At 36.6% G+C, this 24,898-nt stretch overlaps 1 protein-coding gene across 1 annotated transcript in view; it reads left to right on the top strand.

Moving 5' to 3' along the window:
• The window catches only part of THSD7A (thrombospondin type 1 domain containing 7A), a 309,979-nt gene that overhangs the window by 215,321 nt on the left and 69,760 nt on the right, over positions 1 to 24,898 (top strand). The window contains exons 7-9 of the mRNA XM_081147876.1: positions 6,855 to 7,049; positions 16,581 to 16,815; positions 21,322 to 21,437. Of these exons, the coding sequence (XP_081004002.1) occupies positions 6,855 to 7,049; positions 16,581 to 16,815; positions 21,322 to 21,437 (546 nt within the window). The remainder of the gene's footprint in view (positions 1 to 6,854; positions 7,050 to 16,580; positions 16,816 to 21,321; positions 21,438 to 24,898) is intronic.

Raw genomic sequence — 24,898 nt, 5'->3', positions numbered from 1 at the left:
TAGATATTTTTATTTTGTGTATTCCTTAATTATTGTAGCTATAGTTATTTTTACTCCTTTTGTCTTTTGACCTTTACACTAGCTTTGTATATGGTCAGTCCATTACCTTTAGTATATATTTATACCTTTATTGGTGAGATTTATGCTTTCATATATTTACTTATTACTAATTACTTTTACTTTTCAGCTTTAAAAAAAGTACCTTTAACATTTCCTGTAAGTCTAGTTTAGTGGTGATGAATTCCTTTAGCTTTTGCGTATCTGGAAAATGCTCCAAATCTGAATAGCTAAGCCAGGTAGAGTATTCTTGATTGGAATTTTTTTCTTTCAGTACTTTGAGTATATTTTGCCATTCCTTTCTGTCCTTCCAACTTTCTGTGGAAAAGTCAACTTAACATCTTATGGGGGTTCCCATGTGTGTAACAAGTTGTTTTTCTCTCACTGCTTTTAAGATTCTTTATCTTTAACATTTGACATTTTAATTTTAAAATGTCTTATAATTCTCTTTGGATTGCTTTTATTTGAAACAATATGGGATTGCTGGACCTGGGTGTCTGTTTGCTTCCCCAGATCAGAGAAGTTTTCAGCCATTATTACTTTAAAAAAGTTTTTACCCTATTTTTTAAATATCTCTCTTCTTCTTCTGGAACCTCTATACTGTAAATGTTATTACACTTGATGTTGTCCCATATATCCCTTAAGCTAGTTTTACTTTTTTATTTTTACTTATGTTATTTTTTAAATATATCTTTATTGATTCCAGAGAGAGGAAGGGAGAGGGAGAAAGATAGAAACATCAATGATTACACGCCCCCAATTGGGGATCGAGCCCACAACCCGGGCATGTTCTCTGACCAGGAATCGAACTGCAATCTCCTGGATCCTAGGTCAATGCTCAACCGCTGAGCCATGCCTGGCCGGGCCTTTACTTTTTTAAATTCTTTTTTTCTTTTTGATACTCTGGGAGAGTTTTACTACCCTACCTTTGATCCCTGATCCTTTCTTCTGCTTTAGTCTGCTGATGAACACACTAGTGTATTTTCCAATTCAGTTCTTGTATTCTTCAGCTCTGTGACTTCTGTTTGATCCTTTCTTATCTTTCATTTTGTTAATATTCTCACTGTATTCATCCATTCTTCTCCCAAGTTCAGTGAGCATCTTTTGAACATTACTTTGAAATCTTTATCAGGTAAATTACTTATCTCCATTTCATTAAAGATTTTTTTCCTGAGGTTTTAACTTGTTCTTTTACTTGGAACATATTCCTGTGTTTCCTCATTTTGCTTGACTCTTCTGTGTTTGTTTTTATGTGTTAAGTGAAACATTTACCTCTCCCAGTCTTGAAAGAGTTGCCTCATGGGGAAGATGAACCTTGCCCTGATGCTTGGTTAAATCTCTAACTTTTGTGGTTTTTTCCAAAGAATCTGATTTATTATTTAATAGCTCCAATTGTTGAGTGTGTGCCAAACCCATTAGGGTTCCAGAAGGAGGGATCTCAGTAAGCACTTAGTTCATAGGCCAATCATAGGCCAATGCTCAGCCACTGAAGCATGCCGGCTGGGAAGTCAGCACTTAGTTTTAGGCTGCCTGGAAGCCAGATCCTTAGGCAGCAGCTTCTAAAGTATGCAAATATCTACATTACTGTGGGGCCACAATCGTAAACCCTGCTGATACCCAAATCAGGTGATTCTGAGGTGTCCCCCCGTGCTACAGTTGGAAAAATTGGTGCTCCAGATGAGGATATAAGCTCCTTTCTGGGAGGCAACAGTGAGCTGTAGAGAGGCAGATTGAGAATGCAAATGTGGCATTTACTGGCTCACTTTCCCTGAGAACAACCTGTATCGCCTCTAGATGTGTGATAGACCTAAAGCCTGCCCCTCACGTTGAAGTTCTAAGTGAATAGATCTCTTTTACAGAATGACTGGGAGTATATTTCAATCTGCTTTCTGCAGTGCCCTGGGGAGGCAGTGGTGTGCCAAGAACTATCTTTCTGATTGTTACAGTCCCGTGGGCCCCAAGAACACAGAGCCAGGCACTCAGGGAGTGTCCCCTCGGCCGCCACTGCAAAACCTGGGGCCCCAGACATAAAACAATCAGGACATCAGGTTTGTGTGAAAGCTCGCCTCTGGGAGATACTGGCATTGTGGAGCTCGGCAAGGAAGAGTACAAGGATTGCCCCTGCCAGCTTTAACAAGGTAGAGGAAGAGCCAGGAATGGTTCGCACCTGCTGACTTTAGGAAGGTAGAGGGGGGGCAGAAAAATGGCACCTGTCGACTCCTCTGTGCCCGAAGAATCACACAGGCTCCTGCCTCTAGAAGATGCTTTAAGATTAGCAAATTAGAATCTTCACACACAGCCTGGGTGCTTTCCAAAGTGCTGCCTCTGCACTGAGCCCTGGGGCAAGTGAGCCTGTGCATGATCCTTTCAAGAGCAGTCTCTCACTTTTTCTACCGCTGGGTCTCATGGACACTAGTCTTGTTGGTTAGCAAAGCCAGATGTTTCGGGTGTTCAGCTCTCAGGTACATGTCTTAAGAGTTTAGATGTCTGATGTGGGGTGCAAACCCTTTGCTTCTCAGGGAGAAGCCCTGGATTTGTGAGATCCCTTTTGAGTGTGAGTTTCTGCTCTCGGGATGGGGTTTTGGGTGAGACTCCGTCTCAATCTCCTACCCACCTCAGTGTGGCCCTTTTCTTGTCTGATGTGAAACAGCTCTTCAGCTAGTGTTCAGGTTGTATTCAGAGGGCATTGTGTCATTTGGAGCTATAGATTTAGTGTATCTGTGGAAGTGAGTTAGAATCTTCCTACATCACTGTCTTGGACAGCTCCCCTTCCTTAAGGATCCTTTTTGTATGAACATTTCTAAAATATTGCTTTGTAGATCCAATGGAGTAGTTTAGTTCTCTTATTGGACCTGAAGATGGGAATATTTAGAACCCACTCCCCCACCACCAAATTTAGAAAACTGTGAGCTAGAGGAACTTTTAAAAATACTTTCACAGATTCTTGTTCACATTTGTCCTTTAATTTTGACATATGTTGACTAGTTCCTGGGTTCCATTTTGGCCCATTTCAGACTAACCAACTCTTTCATCAGTACAGACATAAATGTTTTATAGAACTCTCAGGTTTTCTTTCTCTAAGTATTTATTAATCATGGTTTGCTTTTGTTTGATTTTAACAGAGACTTTCTATCTCAGTTGCTGAACTGATGATTCCCTTTCTCTATCAGCTGAATACATTTTTATCAAACTCTTATGACTGCTACTAACTCTGAGATGTGCCTGACCAACTTACTATAAATGTTAACTGTTGGTGAAATGAGCTGGGAGTTCCTAACACATTCATGATTTTCAGTGTGGAAGCAAACAGCTTTCAGACCAGTTAATAGGATAATACTTCCTCATCATTGAAAATTCATCATCTTTTGGATTCATTTCCTATGATTTGCTAGCAGACATTCCATGATAATTATGAAGATTAAAGGGGGCAGACTATGACTTCCTTGCCTGTAGCTCTCAGTCTGGTCTGTAGGGTCCAAATTTTCAGTGTTTCTACTCAGAGGTTCATCACAGAACAGAGTGGAAAATCTTGGAAAGATTTAGTGGTGATGATTAATTCTTTGAAGTAGTTTTTGCTTCAAAGGCTTCCCACATAGACCAGCCTCCCATATTTTACTGCTCTCTTTTTCCCATCTCTGATCACTTAGCTTTAATTTCCTCAAAACTCTGTTCAAATTTCACTGCCTTCAAAATGTCTCTCTTTATGAACTGTGCCATTTCTAATCATTTCATCCATCCACAGTCTCCATCAATCACCCTACATTTTACACTATATTTATTTGTGAATGTTGTTATGTGATAAACATAATATCGCTGTCATTTGGTCTTCTTAATTTGGGTAAAATTCCAGAGTAAATGTCGCTTTATTTAAAAAATTTTCTAATAATTTTTTTCATTATTCTGTAGACTTATTTGCACATTGTGATCTTGTAATAGCTGTCTGTAGAATCACTGTACTTTCTTTTTATTTACGATAATATGAAAAGAAATTCCAAAGTGTAAGGCATGCAGAAAGGTGGGGAAAGATGTTTTAAACAAGAAAATTTGAAAAATAAAATTTATTTTTAACCTAGTGTTAAAGAGTTGATAAAAGCTCAGAGTCATTCTTTTCTAGTCAGTGAGGTCCCCTGAGCCTAGTCTAGTTGCAAATATACCCAGAGCAGGGGAAATGGACTTTGTTAGACAAGGTATGTCAAGTGGGGGCAGATGGTGAAATGTCTTAAAACACACCAGCCATGAATGCATGTGTGATCTGGAGAGCTACAGGGAATCATTTGAGGGTGTAATGTAGTCACAGCAGTGTGGCTGGCAGACTGTTTGGTTGATAATTTGCAGGACAGATTGGAAACGTGAGACCTCCTCAGAGAGAGAATGTGAGGTAACCAAGACCTGGACAACAACAACAACAAAAGAGCAAAAAAGCAAAACCAAAGGAGAAGCCACCCAGCGGTCCTGGTCCAGAGCCCTGGAAGCTTCTGTGAGGGACGGGCGGGGCTAGAACCTGCGAGATGCTTAATGTGTTGGAGGGAGAGGCTGAAGAGATCACGACACTAATTGTATTTTATTACAGAGTAAATAGAATTCTACTGACATGTTTGATGTGGAACTCTGTATTTATATAAGCTTTTAAAGTTAAAATAAATAAGTCAATAGATCATAATAAATGTCACTATTTTGTTCATTGTATTGATAACTCTTCAGAATGACCCTAATATATAATTTATTCATAATTTCTCTCATTTAGTACTGTAAAATAGCTCAGCATAACTGCATTATAGCACTTCCAGGAGAAATTTTTTTCCTTTTATCTGGTCAGATCATATACAAGAAGCAACCTGTGAATGCTTACATAAGTGGAACAACAAATTGATGTATCTCTCTCCCTGTGCCCCTCTAAATATCAATCAATAAAAAAAATACTATATTTAAATCCACATGTAGCACACTCTCAATTGCTGCAGGATAATTAAATTTTCTGAGTAGAAATGATTAACTATTAGAGAAGACATAAAGCTATAATTCCCGATTGACTATAAACTGTAGCTCCAAACTTGCCTTACTTTCCACAGAATATAGGAAATTGAATGAACGAGAGTATCTGGAGCAATAAAAGATAGCAATGAAGCAAATAAGACATATGCAAGCCCCTCCTTGCACTAAGAAAAAAGTCCAGTAGGAAAAATAGTCATCACTATTATATCAGTTATAGAGTTTTGTACTCTACCTATATACCTATAAATCCACAATCTATTGTATTGTCTTATTGGAATATAAGTAAAACCCTAAAGCCAATAAAAACAGAATTAAAAGAGATCCCACAGATCAGAGTAACTAAAGAAGAATGGGTGATAGTGTAATGACTCAGTTGTCATTTTAGCAAGTCTTACTCACTAGTGAGTATGCCTAATAATTTAAGGCTTGCAAACTAGGGGCTGTTAACATGTAAGTGCATTTCAATTGACTTCTGATTTTGTCTAATGATTTAAGACCCTGAAAACTAGTAAACATTAATGTGTTAGAGCATGTCCAATTGACTTCTGATTTTCTGTCTTGTTTTTCAGATATATGAATAAGGGATTATACCTTAAATTGGTGCCCCTAACCTTCCATCAGTGAGAAACAGCCCTGAGTTTTTCTAATAGTGATGGAGTAGCATAGTCAGTGACCTTTCATCACCTGAATGCCTGTCGCCTCCAGGCACACATTTATGATATATTCATCCAGGATTATGGTTATATTCTGTGGCAAAATAACAGATTCGTTTGTGCTTATTTGTGTATTATTTTACTTTGTTCCATTGACCTCATTAGCACCCTACATTTACCAGCTAAGCCACAGAGTTCAGACTTTTTCCATGCTCTGCTCTGGTTATTTATTTGTAATTCTTTTGGTTATCTTTGTCATTTATTAACAGCAACCATTTTCTTTCTCATTGGCCTTTTGTATATCTCATTGTATTCTCTCAACAAATACTAAATGAGTGCCAGTCTCTAGAGCTTCAAGGGCAAGGGAGGAAGTGGAGTGAGATGAAGCTAAAAGGGACACAAAAACCAGGCCATTTGAGATATTGTAAACTTTTTAAAAATCTCTCTCTTAAGAGCAATAGGAAACCACTGAAGAGTTTTAAGTACTTAAGTGACATCATCTTACTTCTGCCATTTCCTTACTTTGTCATTTTTCTCTGCCTCCCCCAAAGGGAGCGCCTTAAACAGTGATTTTATAATGCTATCCTATCATTTACATTTTCTGGTTATTGCCAATTAATGAACTAATTTTTTTAATGAAAGGAAAGGTTGCCAATTGTACATGATTAAAGTCTCTGGGAGGCATAAGAGTGTTTGCAAATAGAGATGCATATGAGTTGGCTCATGAAAACATATGGTGCATGCTATGGATAGAGTCATTATTTATAAATGATGGCTTATCTCCAATAAGGAAATAAAAGGGAAACATATTTCACTGATGCTCCTTGTTGTAAGCATAATATTTTAAGTATAAAAATCACTTACTGGGAAAGTATCTGCAGCATAAAAATACTTTCAACAGTGTGCTTGGTCTACACACCTAAGGTTCATATAATAAAAGAAGATATTAGGCAGATAGATATCCACCCCCAAATTAGGCTTCTTTTATTTTCTGGTATGCTTTTAACATCTGGCCGGTCACTCTTTTGGCTTTATTTTTACCTAAGAACAAAAGGGAAGTAACCTAATTTATCTTGGTGCCCATCTGGTTTCAAGTGCTCATTTTACATTTATTTAAAAATGATAGATTGTTGGTGATGATGTCTTTCCCAGGAGAAGAAGTTGACAGACAGCTGTGCAGAGATGCCATCTTCCCCATCCCCGTCGCCTGTTATGCCCCGTGCCCAAGGGACTGTGTGCTCAGCATGTGGTCTGCCTGGTCCTCCTGCTCACACACCTGCTCAGGGAAAACCACAGAAGGGAAACAGATCCGAGCGCGGTCCATTCTGGCCTATGCGGGAGAGGAAGGTAAGGTCACCAGCTTCAGAAGGCACTTGGGTCCCTTTCAGAAGTTGGCATGCATTGTCTTTGTCTTTCCTGGATAAGATGATGTTCTAGAACAATCGACTTCCCCAAATCCAGCAATCTAAGGAGATTTTTATATGCGTTAACATACTGGACATCTTGCTTTGGTTCCCCAAAGTAATCTTGAAACCAGATCTTTAATAAAAAAAGAAAGACTTTTAAAAGTGAACTCACTTAATAATTCAAATTCTTTCTAGTTCAAAGCATTAAACTTGTGAAAAGGTCTGAAAATAGCTCCCAAAATTCCAGATGTCAGGTTTCATTGGGTTTTCTCTATTTCATTTTTTCTCTGTGAAATCACACTCCAACTTCTCATCAGTAGGCATGTGTGTTCAGTAATAAACTTAATTTAAAAATAAACGCCAGCATGGCTATTGCTTGACTGAAGATTACATGAATTTTCAGCCATTCAGTTTTCTGACCATGGGCTCTGAGATCCATAAGTCTCACATATAATAGATCGTGCTCATTTTTAAAATATGTTGCTGTTCAATCACTTTACCATACTGGGTGCCTAAAGCATGTTTGTCATATATTCCAACCTCACTTGTGTTTGCTTCCCTGTCAAGAGGTACAAGGCTCTTCGTAATTGTCTCTCAGGCTTATGTCCAAATGCTAATTTGGCCTCTGTGTGACTTGCTGATACAATGTCATACTTAATTTTGTCTCTCTGGAAAATAACACAGGAATAAGGGAAACATAGAAGTAAATCAACTTCCAGCACATTAAGGTATGTTCTGTCTCAAGAATATTATAGGTGTGTCATTTAAATGTTAGGAAGCTGAGTGACTCTTCTCGTTCATGATAGTAATTTTTGTTCATAGTAAGCATGTATTTCTCTATGTATACTCCCAAATACTTAATTTTGGAGGAGTTTTCAGGCTGCCTATTTTATCTTTCTGTTTATGAAACATTTTAGTGATGGAAACCAGAGAGTATTCTTATTTGATTGAACTTGTTATCTGTGTATGTAATATCTATGCAAAAATATATCTTCCTTGGCCTTAAGTCATGAAAGAAAAAAATTAATATATTTAAAACAACCAACATATGGGAAAATTTCTGTAAAATGTTTAAAAACTTTTTTCCTGTCACCTTAATATAAATGTATCTATTTGCTACCAAAAAAAGGTGTATGTGTGGAACCTAGTAGAAAATTAGCACCTTTTAGAGAGAACATTGTATTCTCTGTGTTGTCAAACAATAACTCTAACCTTGTATAGATTATATTCAGACTTCAAACTCTATCAGCTCAGATCATGTCTCGAACTTCATTAAAATTAGATCTGTGGTCACCCTGCTTCCTATAAATCCATTATACTTCGCAGACACTTGCTGTGTGACTAGTAATGAGTGACTTTTCGCCCCTCGAGTCACATGGCAGAGATTTTTGCCGTGCTTGCAGAACTCACCAGATCATTATTTCTTAGACATGATGCTTCACGCTGAAAGGTCATGGAACGCTTTAAAGGCAGAAATTTATGATTGCTCTTTGATATGTATCATCCACTTAGTGTGAAAGGGTGAGACTTCGATAATTTTTAATTAAGTCTAGTAGCTGCATCCTAAGAAAGCCGTGCTGGAAAATCATAGATGTTTATAGAGTAAATCATAAGGCCATAAATTCAAAACATAACTTTAAATGGAAACCACAGAAGAGCCGTGTCAGTGGGGAATCTGCTGCAATGTGTCTCTAGTAATAACAGTTACAAAAACTGGTATAATTATGTGAAATATTTAATGAAGAGCCTGTCCTTTAAAAATATTTATTTAAAACATTTTACTTGCTGGACATTTACACATATTTTATCTTCCTCTAAATTAGCCTTTTATAATTCTGAGATTTTTAAAATTTGATTTAGGAACTATCTTTGCAGGAAGTTTAAAATGTTTCCCTGCCATTAGACAACCCTTCATAATGCTAAACAAAAGTAGGTCTTCCTACAATTCCCCAAGAATTAGTGTTCTGCATGTGTGATAAGTGTTCCTTATTTTCTGTGGATCAGAAAATTCCTGTGAGAACCTTACGTAAAATTATATATACTAGAGCATTTAGACATAACATTACATGAATTTCTGGTGAAACAGACTTTGGGCAAATTCATGTACAAATTATTTATCTGGATTTACAAAATAAATGCAGCAATCTATACTTTTATTTTTTTCAGTCAGAAATTCTCCATTAAACATTACATGAAGATTATATAACCTCATATTAAGGACAAAGTTTTGCTGCAGTAACAGATAGCTTAGAAGTTTCGTAACTTAAAAGAACAGCGTTTCCTTCCTTGTGGGAATTTTGCTCCCGTGTTGGGTAACTCTGCAGAGCAGCCTGTCTGCTGCAAACTGTCTCAGCTTTGCACCTCCATAGAGGCCCCGCTTCATAGTCCCCATGTCAGTAGAAGGAGCTAGCTGGAGAGTCTGTCTGCTGATTTTAAAGCATCCGCATGAAATTATTCCATCCAGAAGGGCTTTGTGTCATTTCCACTGATGTTTCATTGTCAAAACAATTCATACAATCATGACTGAAAGTTGAACCTAATTTCAAGCAGAGTGGAGGCAAATATAATCCTACTGTGTGCTAAAAAGAGAGGAGTGCTGGCTTCCGACCTCACACCTGGTTTATTCATTCTCCTTATTGGTTGTATGTGTATGTATGTTTGTCTACATATATATCTATAGCTCTGGATATAGATACATGTCTATAGATATATGATAAAGGGCTATTCCATCTGGCCCTAATTCAGTAGATTAACCAGGCCTCTCCATTGTCAAAATGTTATAACTTTTATTATTTCTTTCTTACTATTAAACAAAGAATATATAAAATATCACTTCCCCCTCATATTATACGGCTTTCCTTTCCCTTTCCTTCCCCCCCCTCCCCTCCCATTCTAGGCCTTTTCTTTAAGTTCCTGAACAATTTTATCTAAAAAGCTCTTAGCTGGAGCCGAGGAGTTGAGCACCTGCACTAGCAGGTGGGGGGGAGGGTCTGCAGCGGTCCAGAGTGGGGAGTCAGAGCCCAGCCTGGGTGAGAAGGGCATCCCCCGTGGGAAGGGGGTGGCCTGGAATGAGCGTCAGAGACACACTGCACACTTAGCAATGGGAGACACAGAGGGTAGAAGCAGCAGCCCCGCGCAGGACGGCGGTGCACAGCGGAGTGAAGGGGGAGCCCCAGCACAGGCGGCCAGGCCTGCGGAGCGCTGGGGCAGGCAGGTCGAGAAGGGTTTCTGTACTTGGGTGGGCCTGGTGCAGGGTGGCAGAACACGGGCCGGGTAATGAAGATGTCCCCTAGGTACAGCAGCGGCGCCGCCAGAGAGAGATTGGGCGGAGGGGGCACCAAGTAAGTACATGTACTAAAAATAATAGGAGTCAGGTTTCTTGTTGCTGGAGAAGGGAGTTACCAATGTGCTGAGAAAGAACACTAGAATAAACCCTGTTGTATTGTATTGGAGTTGAAAGTTATCAGTGTGAATTAATCATGTTCAATTCATTAAGATAGATATAGAAATATAGATAAATGTAAGTATCTGTATTTATATATAATATATTATATACACATGTATCAGCTATATCCACAGAAAGGATCTGAGAGCAGCAATAAGTGCATGCAGTGCTCAGATCTTGGTTCTAATACCATCCTCCAAAAGAAAGGAACCAGCGCTCCTTAGAGAAGTGGCTGATTGCAAGGCTGGAATAAGAAAGGACAAGAAATGCCTGGAGAACCTTGTAGAAAGTAAGAAAGAGGAAAACCTGTCAGAAGGTCACAGAAGCTAGCTTGAAGGGTCTCCCACTGAGTAATCTGAATGCCAAAACAATGGTAATAACAGATTACAACCTAATAGATAAAATAGGAAACCATGGATCCATGCTTGATATAAATGAATGTATTAATTGAATATCTGATGAAGAGCATTATATTTACAGTATTCCCCTGATGAAGTCGGACATACACCACCTTAATCCAGGGAGCAAAGTTTACATCATTGGTAATGGAGCAAATAAAAATCATGTGTTCCTGGTGTGATGCAGTGAGAGTGTGGCATCACTTCTGTGGCATCCCTGTCAGAAATGCATATTGTAGAATCCAAACATGAGGCGACACTGGACAAGTCCCAGATTGAAAGACATTGTACAAAATAACTGGCCTTGAATCTTCAAAAGTGTCTAAATGATGGGAATTAAGGAAAGACTGAGGAACTATTTCAGATATAAGGAGACTAACAAAATGTGACATCCAAATGCAACACTTGATTCTAAACTAGATTATTTTGCTATAAAAAGGATATTTGAGGTCAGTGGCAAATCTCAGTGGGTTGGAGGGTTAGATGGTAATAATATATCAGTGTTAACTTCCTGATTTCCTCATCTTGATTATTGAATGTGCTTATGTATAGGAAAATGTCCTTATTACAGGAAATACATACTAAAGTATTTAAGTAATGGGGCATCATTTCAACAACTTCTTCCAAGTGGCCCAGGGAAAAAATTATTGATAATTTACTTCTAATTTTGAGGTTGGTTCAAAATTTAAGCACCGAAAATAATAGGCTAAAAACAATTTGAATACAATTGCTTTTCTTACAATTTTGAGTAACACTCTGTAACGTATTATCAGCAATACACAGAACTTGTCATTTGGAAACCAAATCACAAGTGGCAGCAACTGGAGATAGTTAATATATGGAAGAAAGTAATTCCTTACAAATAAAAAAATAAAATTGAGTGTATGTGCATGTGTGTGTGTATCTTCCTAAACCTTGACTTCTGGTTTGATAAAATTGGTAATTCACTTTTTAACAACATATGATACCTTGAGGTAAAAAAAATCATCCTTCTATTGTGTAAACTGCAGGATGAGTCCCAAAGGCTACTTTAAAATTATGTTGGAAGCCCTAAAAAGAAGCAATCTTTTAAGACTTAAACCTGTCATATTTTTAATATAAATAGTAATAGGTTGAATTTCAATAAAAAATTTAAATTTCTATTAGATTTATAGCCTTTTTAACTTTTTTTGAACCCATGTTGCAGATCCTTAACAAACTTGGTTTAAAAAAAAAAAAGGTTTTTTTCAAAATATTTTCCACTGAGCATAATAACAAATTCCAGTAATTCTCATTATATGGTTAATTACTCGTGTAGAGCCAGAAATGAGAGATTATTTATTTTTGCAAAGTTCAGAATGACCTGATGTTATAACTTCATCAGCCAAACTTTAATGTGCTTTATACATACAGAGAATAGATGAAAATCGAAATCAAATTATGCCAATTTTTTCTCAAAGAACTAGTTGTTTTGAATAAGTATATTTTATAGTATAAACCGCTGAGGAGAGGAATATTTCTATTTTAACTTGTTCAGTTTTTACAGCTAAATGATTTTAATCCTAGGAGCCAGGGAGCACTTATATTTCCTGGAGGCATCTGAGGAACGCAGGCTCCATTGTGGGGCGTCTAGACACACACAACTCTGACTTCTAAATAAATGCTGCCGCTCCTCAGCCTCCTACTGGTGACTTTGGAAAGAGTCCTGCTTCAGTGTCCCTGCAGGAGCGCCACACAGGATGTATGCAGGTCCGCAGTGGCCGTCTTTCAGCCTTGACAAAGGGAGGAGAGAACGGGAAGGGGGCCGGAGCAGAGTCTCCCGGGGTCCTCTGTGGCTCATGCTCTGCCAACTCAGTTCCCCCAAATCGTGCCACTGCCAACGTGCTTTGCACCCAGCGGTGGTGTGCCATCAAAGGGACATGGGCTACAGCAGCAGGCAAAATTGCAGGCATCTTATTATTGTCATTCATAGCACACTAAGCCTTTTCTTAACATGAGCCCAGTCTGCTTTCTTACCCTTGCTGCCGGCGATCTCTGCACTCAGAGTGACTGCGTCAGTCCTGCCCATTCCCAGGGCCATACCTGCCTGCGTGCTTCTGCTTTTATTTATTTTATCTTCTGTTGAAATAAAATTCTCCCTTCCTTCTCACCCTTCCCAGAACTCTGCTTGTCCAAGTCCTATTCCTTCAAAACTCATCCCAGTGCCTCCCGACTCAGGCATTTTTCAGTCCCCCAAAACTAATGGCATCTGACACTTCTGAATCCCACTTATACTAAATACCTTTGTTAACATTATTATGTTCTACCTAGGATTATACTCATTTGTATGTTTATCTTATCCCCCCTGCTACTTTCCCCCAGTGCAGTATAAGATCCTTGAGAGTAGCAGAAACTACTTCTAATCCCTCAAGTTATCCAGTGACTAATTGGACATGAACATTGCATGCTGCACTCAATACATACATATCCAATTCATGTTTTGAACAAGTTTTTGTGGGTTTTTTTTCAATCTGCCATCTAAATAGTAAGAACTTCAATGCCAGAACTAGAAACATCCTAAGTCTGTTCAAATGTATCCTAACAAAGCCTTTATGGACTTGATTTGGGGAGAAAAAAGTCACTTTTTTATTTCAAAGAGAGCAGTTTCACATAATAGTTGGTATTTTTAAATGAGCATGGAAGTTTATTTATTTGACAGAATTCCATCGAAGTATTATAAACTCCCTTTGATAAAAATGATAGAAAGCCTAAATAATCACTTAACGTTTATGAATGTTTTTAAATACACTTATCACTAATTTTGTCACGGATGACATTTTATAATTTCCCCAGTACAATGGAAACATTCCCAGATGTCTGGCATTAGCTCTTCCCATGAATAATAAATAAATTCAGTATTATATCTATCAATTTTTCTACCATAAAATTATTCCCAAAACAACATGACAGTGCTGCCGTGACTGATGACTCCAAGCCATGCTTTTGAAATTGCCATATCGTTATTATAATTAAAACCACATTGGGGCTTATCTGTACACGTATCCTGACATCAGACCAAAATTGCTGATGTGGCTTTAATGTGGATTGGGGCAAGGAAATAAATAGCCTTTATGTCTGTAAACTTAACAGCTATCTTGCAGTTCCTCCACACGTTATGCTGAGGTTGTAGAAGTTTATTTCCTTATCAGTTTTTCCAAAGCCAACCGGTTAATCCCAGTGTCAAAAACAATTCAGAGTTTTAAAATTACAGTTTAAGCAGCGTACGTGTACTCACAGTGAAAATGAGGTAGGTAAACACATTTTTGTAGATCATTAATTTTGCTATTAAACATAAATGTATGGTTAAAATAATTATTTTATATATATATGTGTATATATATATACGGTCTGTAATTAGCATGTGTGTGTGTGTGTGTGTGTGTATATATATATATATATATATATATATATATGGTCTGTAATTAGCATGTTTTTGTCTGGGAGATAAGATTGGATAAATGAGAGCCTCAGGGAATGGGTAATAAGGGCGCTCATTTACTTTTCCCCAATGCTATTAGTAAGTTTTAGGTTCGTTCCTGTTCAAATCTTAAACTTCTTTTCGGAGGCTGCCCGGCTCTCTGGGCCTTGCAATGGAAGATGGAATATGAACTATGACAGATGTTTTCACCTTCGTGAAGCAGGGGACATTAATGAAGTGCTTTTTAATGCAGGCTATCCCAGTGTTGATCCTGTGTTCGACACTGCATAGATGATTCTAAATCGCAGTTAAATTCCCACATAAGTTGCCTACTGATTTATTTGCTGAATAGAGGGATGTCCTTACTCATAAGAGAAGTGATACCTGAAGATCAGCTCAGGGTGTGGATTTGTGGTTTTGTTTTTGACTTTTACCCAAGTCCCAAACTTCTGAGGTCACCTTCCCTGTTACAGTCACTAGGTATTAAACCACATTTTCTTATTAATTTTTCACTTCCTAAAACTTGCTTTCCTTATATCTGAAATCCACCTTTTATTATATCCAATATTTCTTTCATTTACTGTTATAAATATTTGTGATGAACACCTAAGATTTGCACCATTCCACATAAACAACCAGTTGTTTTCGGCTCCTGAGATGAAATCCAGGAGCTACTTAAGTTTGAGTAGATTAAATTGTTAGTAAAGTGAGTAGTAAATTCGTCCAACACTGCTTTTTATTTTTGTAATTGGAATTATAAATAGCGTAGTGGTAAGAAACTGGACTCCCTAAACTAGATGTTACTGTGGCCACATCATTTAAGCTGTACGGACTCATCCACTTTATGATTTTTCAACTTGTAAAAACCAGTTGTGGATGTAAAACGAAGTCTCACTAATACTTATAATAGGGCTGGCACATAAAAAAGGATTCCATAATGACAGCTCCAGATCATATCCTGTTGATTAGAAAAGACATCTCTTTTACCCTTTATCATCTCTGTAATGACTGCATCTTACAGTGGATACATTTTAAAACCACTGTGGCCAAGCAGCAGTTGTAACATTGCTGTCATTGGTAGTACCTGTGAATTTTGTTGTTATTCCTGATGGCATGAGTGATCCCATGATTATTTCTGCCCAAAGCAAGCAAACAAAAACAACCAAGGACCATTTGAGGAAGGAAAATAAACTCTTCCTCAATTGCGTGCTTAAACTTTTCATTGACATCACTGGCACCATTAAGACTACAACAGAATGAAAACTTAGAGATGGGAACCAGTATCCTGAAAGAAAACCTTGGAGACAGCAGGGGAGTACTTCTTTAAAGAAGTCCTGCATCATCAACAGTTTTGGTGCCACAGAGATAATACTGTGTAGGAGAACACAAACATTGGTGAGTGTGTGTTAAGCAGTGACTTGAAAGATTTGGACTGTGAATGTAAAGAAGTTTTAGGAATACCTTCTCTTTTAATGTATGCAAAAGAATGTATTTCTTAAAAGCTGTGTAAATAGTCATACAAAGTTATTTCAATAAGCATACAATAAAAATTAGAGTTGATTAAAAAAACATTGTATTATAGTTTAATTTGCAACCATTTCTCTTTCTTTGGGACACATTTAGTGATGGTATATTTCACAGCCAGTGACATCTTAGATTTGGAGAAATACAGTATTACCATTACTGCAGGGCTTTCCCAGTAATGCTATGGAAGATCAGTAAGCAGTCATTGATTTTAAAACTCCTGTTTCTAATCACCCTAAAGCCTAATACATTAAAATAAGCAGCACTTTAAAAGTTGTAATTAAGACTTTCAATTTGGGGAAAAGCATTTAAAAACACACTAGATTTTCTCCATCCACAGAGTCTAATGTTCATATTTCCCCAGTCAGCAATCACAATGGCTTCATTTGTACCTCACTTTCAGCTTCTCTGGAGAACTGTGCCCTCTCTCTTTGAGGTCCTCCATCATCCCCCAAAACAGATATCATGTACACCACATAGTTTTAAGTTTTATCCAGACCATGCCAAATGAGGTAAGATTAATATATAATTTGCCTTCCTAGCAACATCCTGGTCATATTCTATGTGCTAACGAGTAACAGATCATTGTTATTGTTAATTTCAGGAAACAGAGAATGATAAGGTTTCTGTTGGCACCATTTCTCATCTGCTGTTTGTTCACCTTTATAGGTGGAACTCACTGTCCGAATACGAGTGCTTTGCAAGAGGTGCGCAGCTGTAACGAGCATCCCTGTACTGTGTATCACTGGCAGACTGGTCTGTGGGGCCAGTGCATTGAGGACACCTCGGTATCCACCTTCAACACAACAGCAGCTTGGAACAGGGAGGCCTCTTGCTCTGTTGGCATGCAGACAAGAAAAGTCATCTGTGTGCGGGTCAATGTGGGCCAAGTGGGACCCAAAAAGTAAGGGCTTTGGAATGTCAGCAGTAAATCCTGTGGCCATCCATGCAGGGGATTGGCTCAGGCTTCACTTGCTTCATGAAATGGAACATTTTGATGTTTGTCATACCTGTCCTCAAGAGTAAGATTTGTTTGTTTTGAATGTCAGCCACTGATAAAGTTATAACAGCTTCAGAGTCCTGTGTGTGGGATCCATAAATTCTGTGGAAACCTTTCTGTGTGATACCTACTTTCAGTTTTATAGTAGCACTTTCTGCTTTTATTAAGCTAGTGAGGCAATGAAAGAAGTGCTTGCTCTAGGCCTGGCTGATCAATAATGACAGTATACGAAGTCCTAACAGTGTAGGTCATCCATGACCTCCTATATACCCGTAAGCTGCAGAGACTGACAATCTAGTTTAATTGAGCAGTAACCTTCTATGATCTGCCTTTCGTTTCCCCTAGAAAATATTATATCAAAAATACTGAGGCTGAACTTATTACATCTTTCGATCGTTAAATGAATAAGCTATTTACATCCAAGAGAGAGCCTTGGGATAGGATGAGTGTTACGATAAGTAGAAAAACCATCAGTTTCTTACTGTGGTTCTTACAAATAGTGTAATAACAGGGCAAACAGTTTGCTAGAGGGGTGGACAAAGAACTAAAGAGCTGGCATATTGTATGTGCCTTGTGAGAAATATAAACAAAAACAAATTATGACAAAGCTATCATTCTTAGAGAAAATTAATAAATCAATTCTAAAAATATAATCCTTTCAGGGGGAAAGTCTTATTTACCTTTTGAGATTTAGACAGCACACATCTTTTAAAATTCAAATTATCTTAGCCTTATAAAACATTGGAAGTAAACCCAGTCAAGTTTGCTTTGGTATACAAATGGCCTCATAATTTCCAAATAGTTGGCCAACTGCTTAAATATTATGTGTGATCATAAGCATCCTACTTAGCAGATTATGGCCTCAGTTGTCAGAGTTTATTGAAAGAATTTAATGGGGGGAAAATAGTAGTAACATAAGCACTTAATAAATCTTAGAAATTATTTTCTTTTAAAATTTGAGCTACTTAGTGTTTGAGGGAAATGATAATAATGTACCTGATGTATGAAAATCCCCAAGGGATTTGTAAGAATCCCATTATGAGTTGTTTTTACCTGGCCAGCATTCCACATATGAGGGATATTTTGCCCCATACTTTGTTTATATAGTTTGAAATTAGGAAACATATTAGAAAACATACGGCAAAAAGAGTTGACCAAATGGAAAACTATTCAGATGCTTAATAGGTAGCCCCAAACCAATATTTAAATAGAAATAATGCTAAAGTTGTGATGAATCTAACGAAGAAAATTAATGTGCAGTGTATTAAAATTCAGTAGCAGTAACAGCGGGAGCAGAAATCCAAAGTCCTGGAGGATTCTGGGTCCTCCTGGGACAAGCACAGATGTGGAAATATTCACTGCAAAGGGTTCTCACCTGACCAACCTATCATGGCACAGGATAGAGGGTTATTGTGCTGAGCTTCTACGAGTAAGCTCACTTTTTTCCTCTTTTATAGTTAATTACCTTTCAAATGTTGCTATTGATGTTTTCCTCACTTATGCAAACTACAAAATATTTTGCTGAGCAATGGATGTTCCTGTGTGCAAGCAAACGTGTGAAAAAGCCAGCTGGATTGATGTCATTAAATCATTCAGTAAGCAGGGTACCCTGAAGCCCCGTGTCAGGCCACCACAATAATCCATTAAGAATGTGCTTTGCCCTTGCAGCCTTTATGCAGTGACCTGGATACATGGATAGATTTGTTAAGTCAAATGGATTTACTTTGCCCTTAAAGTTCTGAAAAAGTAAGCAAATCCTATAAATTCCAAAGAAAATGTTACCGCCCTGATGCCTAAATGCTAGGTTCAATTCCACGAATGCTTTTCAGCGCTAGGCATTTGAAACAGAAATGCAAATAGAAACCTTGCTTTAAACTCCTCTTAATAAAACAGATTACTGTGCAATGGTAAAATCAATGTTATTGATCTTATCTATCCTGCGAGTAACAAACTTCAGCTCCTATCACATCTGTTTAATTTGACCTTGAATAAGATTTGGGGGGAAATCAATTCCTTGATTTAAACCACAAAGACTAAATGCAAACAGTACAAAGGGAAGAGAAGCCTGTTGACCGAACCAATTGCCTCGCCAAAGGAAGTCTGAATTTATTTTATGGGATGGAATCTAGGTTGTATAATTTGCCTTTGTGAGTTCATTGAATGGCTTTGTTGTTGGTAATTTTGTTCTCAACAGTGAGCCAAGTATCTTGCTGTGGATATTTCTAAGCTAAAACAAAATTTTGGAGGTTGTCAGTGATAACATTATAAATGTCACTGATTTTCAGGGCTAAAATTTGAAGAGCATGCAATTGAGTAATGCTCTCTCATGGTTTAAGTTATAAAATTGCCTCATTGATAAAGTGTGCTTCCCATCATAATTACTAATCAATAATTTCATACTTCCGAAGAATGAACTGGATTATATGTGGGGTTTTGCTATATATAATATTTCCTGGTTAAGAGTAAAGGTTAAATGATAATTCTAGTGCTTTATAGTTTCAATTGTAACGATACTTTAAATTCTGTGATTCACAGCTAAATTTCTTTGTCATACACTGACTTTGAGTAGAAATAGTAATTGGGAGAACATGAGCTTATTCTTAACATAATCTAGGGAGACTTATTTCTTTTTGAAATGCTGGATACAGTATGTTATTTAAATTCCCTGCCAAATAAACCCTAATGTTATAGAGTGAGAGAGCAAAACATGTATCTATATAATTGAATAGAACATAATATTTATGTATGAGATAGAACATGTAGACAAATGATTATAATACAAGGTACCTAAAATGAAGCATCAGCAAGGTGCTATAAAGAAATTATGGGAAAGAGATTAATGATGTTGTTTTTTTCACTCATAGTTCTGTTCTGAAAACCTGATTAACTTACTTGTTAAAACACAATTTATCTTGACCTACAAAAAATTTTGGCTTCTCCCATGGGTAATAGTTTTAAATCCCATATTTCACTAATTTCCCAAGTTATTTCATCAACAGTTTCACTGGTTGTTTGGTTTATTTCTTCGGTGCCTCTTAGTTTATTTGTTAATGATTTATATGACCTCAAAAGAGTATTTCCTGAGTGTTACATTTAGTTACATGAATTATGTTATCATGTTCTGTTGTCCTAATATACATCTTTTTCTAATGTTAATGCTCATGGCCAACATTTGACTACTAGCAATAGTAGAATCAGATTATAAAGATGCAGTATACCATAAACAAGATAGTATATTTAAAACTTATATATCAGCTCCCTAAAATTATCTTTAAGGAGTGAAAACCTTATACAACATAAGACATTTCAGTGTTTTGTCATTATGTTTCTCTTGCGCTCCTCATAAATAATATATTTTTGCTCTATTTTTTAATAATAATTTGGTTAATTTTACCATAATTTATGTCAAGAACACAGTGTTTTATTTTTCTTTAAATTACTGATGGACTATTTTTGTTTTATTTATATTTACTTTTTGTTCCAAGAAATACTATAACTTATAAAAATATCTGAAGTTTGTTTTTATTCTTCATCTGAGGACATGCTTTTATTGATTTTAGAGCAGAAGGGAAAGGGAGACAGAGAGAAACACTGATGTGAGAGTGAAGCATTGATCAGTTGCCTCCCACATGCACCTGGACAGGGGATTGAACCACAACCTGGGTGCGTGCCCTGACCAGGAATCGAACCTGTGACTTTTCCATATACCAGATGACGCTCCAACCAACTGAGCCACTCCAGCCAGGCAAAACTATTTAAGATATTAAAATTTTCATAATTTGAAACTAGGAATGTAATGGGAGAAAATATATTAAGTGAAACTAGGAATAAAGTAACAATTGCTTATCATAATGACTTATACATTTTCATTATTTTATTATTTATTATGAAATATATAGCCATAAATACAACTTTGTTTTTAGCATGTACTGGATATAAAATATATTCCATTATAAATTTGTTATGCTGTACATATTTTGTAAAAGTTGCAGAATAACCTGAAAATTTATAATCTTCAGTAAGCCCATTTAGTTATACAAAGATGTAGATTTGTGTCCTTAAGTTGGTAATTTTAATCTCTACAAAATTTTTTAAAAGCATGTAAGAAAACACAGAGTTATTACTGGGCAGATTATTATAAGGGAATAAGGTATAATTATTACATTCTGTCCTAGGTAGCCCAATTATAATTATTAAAATCACACATCCTGTTTTAAGAAGCTGTATTGAGATCCAGTTTGGAAGAATGTAGCTGTAAAGTTCTTGTCAAAAGCAAAGCTCCTGAAAGTTAAATAACACAGGCTGGTGACTATTTAGCAATTTTAGCAATGAAAATTCTAACCATATTGAATTACCTGGTTTTCGGGATTACTAAGAGGCCTAGTCATTCCCCTTTGCGTGTTTTCCTAGGTGTCCTGAAAGCCTTCGGCCTGAAACAGTGAGGCCCTGCCTGCTTCCTTGCAGGAAGGACTGCGTCATGACCCCATACAGCGACTGGACATCCTGCCCTTCCTCGTGTAAAGAAGGTAATGACCTGCAGGGTTCCCGAAACTGTTCCCCTGGAAAACCACTCACCAGCACGTCTGTGCTCTGGCTGAGCCAAGTTTGTGATTCTCACGTGGGGCTCTGTAATCCTGGTTTGCCATGAATGCCACACAATTTTGGTTTCCTTGTAGAAAATAATAGACCTTGAGAGTATCAAACGAATGAGTTCTATGCCAAAACTGACTCAAAACTTTACAATGTAAGTCAAAGTGAGAGGATTCTAGGTATTATATTAACAGTGTTTTCTTTAACATTAGTTTTAAAAGACTGTATAGTGGCCTCATGTATTTCAAAAAGAGTGGGCAGTGATCTTGTCAATACTCATAGCTTCCAACCTACTTAATAGCGAGAAATAGCCCTGGCATCAGGTAGACTCACTGCAGATTCAGTTATGCATCCCAAGGATGGAATAAAGGAAAGAAAAATGGTCAGATTCTTCCTCTGGCCAGGAGGCATTTACAAGGTGCAATTTGTTCTCATTTCGTTTTTGTTTCCCCCTTTTATTACTCACAGACAAAGACTCTTTAATATCTTTAATATCATGGCAGATACTTTGATAATTCTTTACCCTGGAGGTTAGGGTTCTTTCTCATTGCTGCTAAAAGATAGCAACATCCTCCAGGTGACTTATGCACTGATTGAACAAATTTTCTCTTATGGTCACAAATGTCACTGTCTCCTTCCTATCTTCTGTTTTACTCTCCCAACAGAGTTTTTTTTTAAATTCCGTTTGTGGTTTTATTTATTTTTTATTCTTAACTCTTACTAGAGGTATTTTAAGAATCAACTTCTAGTTTAATATATGTTTTAAGTTACCAAAAACTATTTAAATCCTAAGATATTATATGAGATTATATATTTAATATCGGATTATTTTACAGCATAATTGTAATTTTATATAGTTGAAACTTTTTTTTTAAATATATCTTTATTGATTTCAGAGAGAGGAAGAGAGAGGGAGAGAGAGATAAAAACATCAATGATGAGAGAATCATTGATCAGGTGCCTCCTGCACGCCTCCGACGGGGTCTCGAGCCCACAACCCGGGCATGTGCCCTGACCAGGATCCTAGGTTGACTCTCAACCGCTGAGCCATGCCTGGCCAGGAAATATAGTTGAAACTTTTTCTACTTTAAGTACCATGGAATTATCAAACAAAATTAAACTACAAAGTGACTATGAATAGAAATTTTTTATTTTAAAAGTTTTTTAAGGTATCTAAAAAGCTTTGGGGGCAAAAGGAATTGGTATTAACTTTTTAAAAAAATGCTAATTGCATTAACATTACTAATAAAGCAATGTCATTTTTCTGACATTTTTTTCTAGTTTTCTTCTATTGTCCCCTTATTTTCTTAAAACCTAAACATATGATATACTTTGGCTTGGTCATTGCACTTTCTAATAGGTTAATATTTCTATGGTAATGTCGGTTATTCATCATTACAATCAAAAAGGTTATTTATTACACAAAATTCATATGTTTGGAAATTTTATTCTTGATAATTTTATACTTGATGTTTTGTGTTAGCATGATAATAAGGTCACTTACTAATAATTCCAAAACATACGCGGTTACATTTATAACCCTTTGGTTAATAATCTAACACAAATTAACATTTTAAGTGAAGTTTTTGAAAGTGGGGAAAAAACTTTGCTTTCCTTACATTGGGTATTTCCTCGTATTCAGTAAAGTATTTAAAATAAAACTTGACTTGGTCTAAAGTATTTCAAGGAAATAAAAAAAAAAAAGTTAAAAAAAATGATTTCATTAAATTGATTCTCAGATAATCACTCATAAAAATGAGGAACCAGGTAAAATTTTCTCATTTCTTTAGACTTTCATTTGAAAATAATTTGGAATATTGGATTGCATCCAGGAATTAGGAACCAGTTAGTAGCCTATAAATTTTCTTCTGTAAGTTCTTGAAAATGCAGTTGTGGTCTTATTATGCATAATATATGTCTAGGAAGGAAAGAAGGTAATAGTTGTAACTTACTCATAAAAAATTGTAATGGAAAATTAAATAACATGATTTTTAATTTTATCTCTGCTAATGATTTTTATAGTACTAAAAATGTGATTTGCTTTTCTGTTTGACCATCTTTAAAATTTTTAAAAATTTATGTGACAAACTGTGATAAGTTATATAAGGCACTTTAAAAAAAATTTTAGCAGGTAGATGAGGGAACAAATATATTGTGAATGCTATGCATGTGTTAATTAAATTCTCATTCGTACTATATGAATAAATACTTACTGACTTTTTTATTTATTGATTCCTATATATTACTTGCTCATTGATGGCCCTGTAGAAAAGACACAGTCCCTGACTTTAACGAAGCTTTTGATCTCATTTAAAATATAGAATTCTTCGTCCTGGTCAGTGTGGCTCAGCTGGTTGGATGGTTTGGTGTATGGTTGGTGTACCATACACCAAAAGGTAGTGGGTTCGATTTCGATCAGGGCACATACCCAGGTTTCGGGTTCATCCCCAGTTGGGGCACATGCTGGTGGTAGTGGGGAGAGGTGGCAATCAATTGATGCTTCTCTCTCACATCCATGTTTCTCTCTCCCCCTTCCTCTCTCTAAAATCAATAAAAAATATATAGAATTCTTCTACATAAATCATATAATGTAGGATTTACATGATTCAGTAACAAGATTTAGCAGTAAAATAGAAAGAACTCCAAGGAAGGAAAGGGAAAAAGCACTGTGGGAGCAAAAGCATCAGGAAAAGTCTTTAAAGGAACACAAGGAAGAGGCATTGTTCAAGAAGAGAGTGGGAACCAGCCAGCTGGAGTTCAGAGCATGTGAAGGAAAGTTGAGATGTGAAATTGGGAAGGAGAATGGAAGTGGTTATAGAAGGCCTAATTAGACTTATATGTAGAGGGACACAATTTTTAGTTTTTGAATATAGAAATGAGTAATGGGTTTTATGGTATAATGCAATGAATGGATTTTGAAATCAGCAAACCTGGTTTAGACACCCACCTTGGCCACTTAGCAGTCAAGTGATCTTAGACAAGATACCTAAGCTCTCCAAGCCTTGGTTATAACATCTATGAGTCACTCTATGGTGCAAATGAAATAGTGTATAATAAAGTGCTCTATGCTTTGTGATCCATGGTTCATTTGACATATTAGTTACTGTCTAGTCTATAGTGATAAGTTCCTGTAGTAAAAGCATTAGACACTACATATGGTCAGTATGTAGTAAATGTTTTCATTTGACATGCTGAAAGCAATCTTTCTTAGAAGTTTAATTATGTATCAGTTTGAGAGAAGTATTTAGATGATAAGGAAAAATATATTAATATAAATTTCTGATTATTGTTTATTGACGATATTCTGGTAGATTTATTGGTAAATTGGTTTTCAATGATTCATATCACATATTATTTTTAAAAACCCTTAACTTTTTCATTCTATAAAAATATTTCA

Source organism: Miniopterus schreibersii (assembly GCF_964146895.1).
Source record: "Miniopterus schreibersii genome assembly, chromosome: 9".
Taxonomy (NCBI): domain Eukaryota; kingdom Metazoa; phylum Chordata; class Mammalia; order Chiroptera; family Miniopteridae; genus Miniopterus; species Miniopterus schreibersii.
This window is presented reverse-complemented; position numbering and strand designations above follow the sequence as displayed.